General features: G+C 40.4%; 1 protein-coding gene across 4 annotated transcripts in view; it reads right to left on the bottom strand.

Moving 5' to 3' along the window:
- Positions 1-6,406, bottom strand: part of GIT2 (GIT ArfGAP 2) — a gene marked incomplete at its 3' end in the record, with an annotated part of 45,220 nt that extends 38,814 nt beyond the window's left edge. For all 4 annotated transcript variants that reach the window (XM_079151476.1, XM_079151477.1, XM_079151475.1 and 1 more), the window contains exons 1-3: positions 6,228-6,406; positions 2,202-2,335; positions 281-393 (exon numbers count right to left, since the gene is read on the bottom strand). In XM_079151476.1, the coding sequence (XP_079007602.1) occupies positions 281-393; positions 2,202-2,335; positions 6,228-6,279 (299 nt within the window). In that variant the 5' untranslated portion in view covers positions 6,280-6,406. The remainder of the gene's footprint in view (positions 1-280; positions 394-2,201; positions 2,336-6,227) is intronic.
- Between the last annotated feature and the right edge of the window lie 2,326 nt (positions 6,407-8,732).

An 8,732-nucleotide genomic window follows, 5' to 3' on the forward strand; every position in this document is an offset into this window, starting at 1 on the left:
GCCTCTTGCTTGAGTACCTAGGTTTAAATCTGATCATATCTACAACCTTCAAGTTGAGGTCTCCAGTTGGAGAAATCATTAACTCCTGTCCAGTAACCATGCAAAAAAGATGGTCCCCACCTGCCTCATTCTGAGTTTCCACCAGCAGAGAGCCTACGCGCAACTGGGGTAACCACCTCCTGCACTGCCCTGGTGGAGGCTGATCAAAAATAGCTGTACTCCTTTTAGTGGGCCCCATTTGTTATGAAGAAGTAGAAGTATTTATAAACATTCCACTCACTGTACTTTATCCTGTGGATTAGCTTTACGTCTTCCACTCATAATAGAGGCAGGGTCCAGTAAAGAATGCTCCCATATAGAATTTGCACCATTGTTATATAAGGTTTCAACCATCTAAAATCAAGCAGTATAAAATCATATTTTAATTTTACACAAATATTAGAAGAGAATCAGTGACAAGTGGGAAACAAAGCCCCACTACGTATACTAAGATTGTTTGGGTTATTACTCATGTCATTGTTTTCTGATTTTAGAATGAGAAAGATGAGCCTGTATTCAGGATCAGCTTTGACCAGTATGGCAGTTAAAACTTTAAATGGATTTGATTGTGCTACAGTCATATATTGAAGAAGAGGAACATTTTAGAGCAGTGTTTCCCAAGGCTGAACAAATACTATTTCACCCAGGTATTAGAAGCTACACTAGTTGTTTTTAATTTTATACATTTTTCTTTAAATCCACTCATTTTCAAAACATTAACATTGTTATGATGTGCTCATTACAGTTTTCTTATATATGTTAACACAACTATTATAATAAATACGTGAGTATTATCTATACCTGTCTTGAGTATCACTCATGGCTATGTTTCATATTTTGGGAATTACTGCTTTAAGATCAACCCCGGCATTTTAATTAAACTGCTCATTTCTGAACTTAATTCAAATTCTATAATAGAGTCTGGCTTCGTAAACACAGACCTGAGAGCAGCATACAACCCCTTTCACATGAGAATAGGCTACTTGAGACTTCTAAGCAAAAATTATTAATAATCTACATCTCTCAATTTCATTTCAAAGCAAACACCTAAATGTTCCCATCTGCTTTTTATATTCATGGAGATATCACAGATCCAACCTGCTTGTTTGCGCTTCTTGGTTCATGCAGGCAAGTTTAAGGGACAAGCTATGCAGCTGCCACAGACTTAGTGATGTGTACTCAAGACAAATGGAGGCAAAATGCACACTTAAACCTGAGTTCCAGGAGAACCTTAAGAATGTGTACCCCAAATAAAAGTACAAGTAACATGATATCAGACCCCAAATAAAACAAAGAGCCCACTTAACACTTAATGGAAGCATGAAATGAAAGCACATTAACTTAATTTGGTTCTTCTAGTAATGAGAGATTCAAAAAAAGGAAATCAGATACTTTAGAAATTTTTAATGAATCCCAGTCATTCTATCAAAGCAGAAAAAAAATGTTCTAAAAATATTAGCAGGTACTCAGGATTAGGTACAGTAATGAAAAGTTTTTCAGGCAGCAGCTTTTGAAAACATTAATTATGGGATGTTTAAAAGATGGGTTATTTAAAAACAATTTCGGGGGACAATCTAGAAAGTCAGCAGTGAAAAAATTACTAGGAAATTTTAATTTCTATGTATACATAATTGAGATTTTGGAACAAGATTTATGTTAGGAGTAGAAAAAATCTTAAATGATAACTTCAATATGGGATAATACTTATACTATAAATTGATGGGCATGAAAACTCTATTTGATTATGATCCACTTTATAAGATTTAAGAAGAATACTAGTAAAGGTCTGCATTGTGGCACAAGCCTGCAATTCCAGCTACTTGGGCTGGTGAGGTAGAAAGACCGAACGTTCCAGAGTAGCCTGGGTAACTTGGCAAAATCCCCAAGAAAAAAAACAAGAAAAAAAAAATTAATGTATATAAATATATTTATAAATATGTATGTGTGTGTATATATATGTGTATATATATTTACAATATGTATTTATATACATATATATTTATAGACATATATATGTATATAAATATATTTATAAATATATGTGTGTGTGTGTGTGTGTATATATATATATATATATATATTTTTTTTTTTTTTTTTTTTTTAGTAGAGAAACTTTAGTTGCTAAAACATAAATTACAAACTGGGTTCTTCTTACCCCTTACCTGAAGCAGTGTTGGAGGCCATGGTGTGTGTTTCAGATGCCTTACTTGGGAAATATGACGCCCTAGACTTCGATGCACACTGCAACACTCATCACATATGAAAGTTCCCCTATTTACCGATGCCCAGGAAGGATCTGGAAAGACAATGAAATCTCAGTGGCAAGAATACCTGCTAGCTGCTATATGACAGAATGGCAAAAGATATCTGAAGTTTGGTTTTTCAGAAAAACAAGACTTTTTTGTTGTTTTAGTATGCTTGTCAACATATCTAGCTGGTAATCACGTCAAATCACACTACCTACCCTGGCTGATGAAGCACAATGCTAACTGACACCAACAGCCCATAATAAGTAGTTGTCTTCTTTCTGGTTCAGGGCTACAATCTGTAACTCTAATGTGGATCTACCATCTCAGCTGGATGCTCTTTCATTCAACATAGGAGAAGCAAATTGAGAGAGTACAGATGAATCTCCACAAACAGCAAGATAATATAATTTTGACAGTGAATTATCCACACAGCAGTACCTGAAGTAAATGAAATGTCTGCTGCACTAATGCATGCTACAAATCAACATGTCTACAGGCTAATGGAAAGCTGTGAATGAGAGAACTATAGAATTACTGGGTTGCTAGGGTTCTGAGGATAGGTGAATCTGGCCTCCTCCGGTAGAAAAATGTTCTATAGTATCCATTAGTTGTTTTAAACAAACAACTGTGTCCAACCTTGCAAGTGATCTGAAAGACAAGAAGCCGCTTCACAGAGGCAAAGACGTAAAATAAAAATAAGTAACGTTTTTGATGTATTAATATTTTTTTTCTTTGAAATTCCAAGGAGCTTCGTTAGACATCCTTTCAAACAAGAAACAATACACACTTAGTAAGCAGGATGGATCTGGGTAAGTAAATGGAACACTTAAAACCCCCAAATAAAGACAAATCTCTACATTTCAAAAGACTCACAAAGACTGACAATAGATGCCACTCAAGTTGTGTGGTCTTAGGGCTATATTTTTAAAGCCTTCAATGTCCTTAAAAACTCTAAAATGCATATACATCATCCTTACCATTTTTAATAGTTTATTCAAATCCTTTCAGACCATATAATGAAAAGTTATGGGATTCCAATCAAAGACAAACCCTGGGAACCAGAGAGTGTGGTAGAGGAGGGCTGGCTGCGAAGGCAAGCCATTCATGGCTTGAACCCCAGTTCTGTCACTTCTTGCACAATGATCTCAGGCAAGTTGTTTGAGTATCCTCACCATGGGTGAAGTGGGAATAATAACATCTCCAGGGTGTTGGCATAAAAAGTAAAGTAGCTCTCCTATGGTAAGTATTCAGAAATGCTAGCTGTTCTATCTTTTCTAAATTATTCTCTAATTATCAAGCAATATTTTAAAGAACCCACTGAAATTCACAATCACAAAAAAGTTTTTGATTGGAAATACTTGTACCATTGAATGTTGCACATGGACACTGTACCAGTCAGTAGAAATTTCAGAGGTTTTTAGGTAACTTAAGACTATGATATATTTAAAATGAAACAGATTCATTTAAAAACAATATTTAAGAAGACACGATTGCCAGGAGCATTGGCACACATGCCTGGAATCCCACTGATCCAGGGGATTGAGGTGGGAGGATCACAAGTTCAAAGCCAGTCTCAATAACTTGGTGAGGCCTGAGCAACTTAGCAAGACCCTATCTCAAAATAAAAATGAAAAGGGTTAAGGATGGTTAAGTATCCCTGGGGTCAATCCTTGGTACCAAGAAAAAAAAGATGATCATAATTAAATGTTCACCATGAAAGAAAAAAAAAAAAAAGTAAAACACAGCAATTTAGAGAAATGCAGCTCTGTAAGTACTACTATGACATTCTAAAGAGCAAAGATGAGAAACATTAAGATGAAGGACCCCTAAAAAGACACATCACAACACTGCTACTAACGACACAACAGGCTGGGTGCAGAGCTTCGGTTGTCACATATCATTCAGAGGATTCACAGTATTCTTGGAGGAAATTAAACAGGAATAAGACAACGCAGAAAAATTAAAATTGAATTTGCAGGAATGAGGTTGGGTAACACTCTTCCAGTTTATCTGGATGCCAGGGCTTAATTTAGGCTCCATGGACAGTATAAATGGACTTTGAAAATGTCTGTGTTCTCCCCCAGATCTTGTGTAAATTCTGTGTGAAGGAGTAAGTATAGGTACATTTTCGCAGAAAGAAGGCCTTAGTGCTCAGTAGAATATCAAAGGGGTCCCTAACCCTACAGATAATTCTCATCAGGGCATGTACAAAAGGAAGCATAAATTCCTAGCTGTTCAAGTTCACAGAACACTTCAAGGTAACCTCATTACATTCAAAACAGGAAGGAAGTGACTCAAGTCTCTGTAGGTCTGGTATTCAAGACAACTAAAAGGATACAATGGAAGAGAAAATGTTTCAAAATGCACAAAACCTGCAAAAATACAAGATAGCATTTAGAGTGGCTACATATAATGAGTGCCCCATATAATCAATTCATCAGGATCGGAGCAATACAATGTATCTCAAGAGGAAGTCTGAAGCCAGACACATGTGAATCAAACACATCACAGAAAACTCAACTGTAAAAACAGCAAAAGAAGGAAGTGGAACAAATTAACATTTTGAGAGAAAATGACAGTCTGTATAAACTTGGTGTGTAAAATACCTCTTCTTAAACTCTGCCATCCCCTTCCTATCTTCGAAGGAAATTGGTAACACCACCTGCACTACCCAGCTCATGAAATAACCATATAAGGTTGAGTTATCACAATACTATTTAAAGTCAGTCTTTACTTCCAAGTGACAAGATGAAGACTGGAACAATGCAAAGCCATTGGTGTTTAGTGATTCATTTAAGATTGCTAATTAGACACTGTGGATTCAAAAGAAAAAAAAAAATCATCTGGCATTTCAATTATTTCAAACTCAAAGCTCCTAAGTCCAAGGACCAAAACCAACATATAATAATCAATTGAGTTCCAATTACTAAAACAGATCTGATTTTAAAATCTGAATAGTATGTGAGGGGAGAACGGTTTTGGCCTTTCAGTGTTCATATATGCTTATATTACCAGTGACTCTGTGTGTGTATGTTTGCTAGATTGCAAAAAAAGTACCATTCAGAAATTCAACTCTTAGCTTTAGAGGAGTGCAAGGGTTCTGAACTGAGTAACAGAAAAGAAAGGAAAAACAAAACAAAACCAACCAACCAAACAAACAAAAAACAGAACCCAGCAGCAGCAGCTTAGATAAAAGGATTCTTAGAATAACCATTGAATCTTCCTAAACACAGAGCATAGTACTCCGGTTATTCTCATCGGAAAAATGAGGAAAACAAGCCTTGGACAAGTGAAGTCACCAGTCCAAGGTCATTGAGAGGCAAAATCCAGCGTGAACCAAGGCCCCTGGGATCTCCAAACTTGAGACTTGCAGTGAGTCCGAAGTGCTGGAGTGTCTGCAAGACCCCGACCTGCAGATTCCTCCCGTGGAGTGGCTGCCGGGATGTCCGGGCCGGAGACGTCATCCACCCAGACCCTCTGGCAAGTCTCCAAGAGCCGAGCGGGGAGTGTCGCCCACCCCGGGCCAGGCCCGCGTGCGGGGCGGGGGTCTGGAGAGGCTGACACCTGCAGCCTCCGGGGGCCGCAGCCGGGAGGCCGCTCGCATTACTTCTGTAACCGGGTCTTCCTGCGGATTGCCCAAACCCCTTCCTGTTGGGGGAGCGGCCGCGAACCCCGCCGCCTCCCTGGCGGGACGGGGACGAGGAGGCGAAGGGGAAGGAAGGACCGCAGGGACCGGAGGGCGGCGGCCCCCCGCCCGCCGGGCTGACAGGCCCCGGGCAGGTCTCGCCCCACGGCCACACCGGGGCCCCGCTCGCTACGACCCCCGCCGCCGGGTGCGGCGTTCCGCCTCGGGAACTCGCCGGCCTCGAGGGGGCGGCTCCGGGGCAGGGGTCCCGGCCAGGAAAGCAAAGGGGAGCGGGCCCGGCCGGTGCGACTCACCCGGCCCGCTGCAGTCAGCGCACAAGTCGCTGCTCCGGAGCCTCTTCGACATGACTCCCACCTCCACCTGCCGGGAACCAGGGGCCCGGGAACCGCGAAGGCAGCGGCGGCGGCGCTTCCGCTCTAACGGGTCTCCTCAGGAGCGCTGGCGACGGCGCCTCTCCCCTCAGCGCCTCGCAGCCGCGGCGCAGCACGCAAGCGCGGGGAGGTGCTGTCTGCAGGTCATGTGACCGGAAAGGGCAGGCTTCCTTGTCGCCATCTTGAGTAAGGGCAGGTACCTGCCCCAGCATCCTCTGTCCTGTTTCTAAATTCTCTTGCATTTGGGCCATCCTTTCTGGAAAAGATTCTTTTCATCTCAGCACTGATTAATACCAGACGAACCAGCAAAATCTTCTGATCAGAACTCTGTATCCACGACCCTCCCTGAGTTAAATCAGGTTCAATCATGCATTCCTGTAGTCAAGAAATATGTATATTCCAGGCACTGGAGAAAAGATGGTAAGCAAAGAAGAGAGCATTTTTGGTCCTGATGGAGCTTATGTTCTACTAAGGGTAGCTGTACCAAAACAAAACAAAACAAAACAAAAAACCAAAACAAACAAAAAAAAGTAAAATAAGGATACATTAGACAAAATTTTCCTCAGGCTACCATTTTAATCTTATTTTAAAAATGTAGATAATGTGTTGTCCACCTGTAGTCCACAATTTGTTTTTGTATGGCCTATCATCTCAGATTTTTTTTTTTTTTTACATTTAAAAAACAGAAGAAAAAGAAGGAGAGAGCCAGGCGTGATGGTACTTGCCTGTAATCCTAGCGAATCAGGAGAGGCTGAGACAGGAGGATCACAAGCTAGAGGCCAGCTTGGGCAACTTAGTAAGACCCTGCTTTGGGTGTAGCTAGGTGGGAGAGTGTCCTTGGATTCAAGTCCCAGTAGGAGAGAGAGAGAGGGATGGGGGAGAGAGAGAAAGAATGAGAATGAACAGCAAAGAAGAATATGCAGCAAAATGTGTATGTAACCAGCAAAACTAAATATTTACTAACTAGCTACAGAAATGGATTAAGTTATGGGAAAATGTGATAAGCCTGCTCCATAATAAGCCTTCAATAAACAGTAGCTACTACTGTTTTTTTTTTTTAATTTGTGCTCCTGCAGCTTTTAATATTACTGTTATTTTCTAATTACTACTTTTCTTCATAAACTTGGAATTTGAAAATAAGAATAGCTAGTGTAGAGTAATTTACAGGATGGTGTGAGACAAACACAATGAAGTGAAGTTAATCAGAATAAAGGAAAAAAAGGTGTGACCCTAACAATAATGAATGTTTATTGTTATGTGGTAGATGTAAACATAACTGTGATCTCCATGGAGCAAATGTTGGGTGCCTATTGTGGGCCAGGTATTATTTTGATTTTAGGTACTCTGGTAAGCAAAACAGATGTGCTTGCAGTCTTTGTGGAATTTTCAGACTGAGATAGGAGAAATGTTCAATAAACATGGGATGTTGACGAGAAAAAGATCAAATTTCACAAGACTTCTAAAAGAACAAGACCTGGAACAGGCCTGAGAAGCACTGGTGGGTGTTAAGTCCATCTCTTCATTGTGATAGATGTGTAATGTGGAAATCAATACATAATTCCTACACATCCCAGTTAGAGCTTCTGGTGTCATCCTGACGCTTGTGCATCCTGCTTTGGTTCAACAACTTACAGAATCTTCTGGGCTTCCCTCCATACGTGTGGAGAATGGATTAGACCAGGATTCTTGAACAGCTGCTGCAGGCATCTGAAAAGCTGTGTGCACATAAGCAGAGAAGGCAGAGGGAATGTTTTCAGAATGCATTGAATAACTTTGCCTAGTTATGTGATCTAGTTGTAGACAGGTGGGCAGACAGAGTGACTGGTTCTTCATTGAGTTAAGGAGACACACATAGTGCCTGAAGTTGGAACCCAAAGCATGAGCATTCTATTTATAGGTGGTGCTCAGATCCAGGTATTATATTAGTCTTTTCAATAATAACCCCAAATCTAAATGGTTAGCTTAAAAATGACACTCAAAAGCCAGGTACAGTGGTACATGCCTTTAATTCCAGGGAATGTAGCTCAGTGGTAGAGCATGTCTGGATCCAATCCATAGTGTGTGTGTGTGTCTGAAGGTGGAATAAACCACCACTATAGGTAGCTTTAAGTCATAACCCAGTTTGGAAATTGGAGAGAACCGTGGTTCTCAACTGGAGGCCATTTTTCTTTCCCAGAGGATTTTTGGCAACATCTGGAGACATGCTTTGGGGAGTGCTATTGGCATTTAGTAGGTAGAAAAGCCAGGGATGCTGCTTCGTATCCTACAAAGGATCTTATAACTTCCACACAAAGATTTATCCAGTTCAAAATGTTCCAAGGTTAGGAAATCCTGTGATAGACTTACACCCTTATAATGCAAACATCTCAACAACCTCTCTAGGGTTTATAATGCCTCCTAAAATTATTTGGTGTTGCCCACTTGCAA

Source organism: Sciurus vulgaris, assembly GCF_902686455.1.
Source record: "Sciurus vulgaris genome assembly, chromosome: 8".
Lineage (NCBI taxonomy): Eukaryota > Metazoa > Chordata > Mammalia > Rodentia > Sciuridae > Sciurus > Sciurus vulgaris.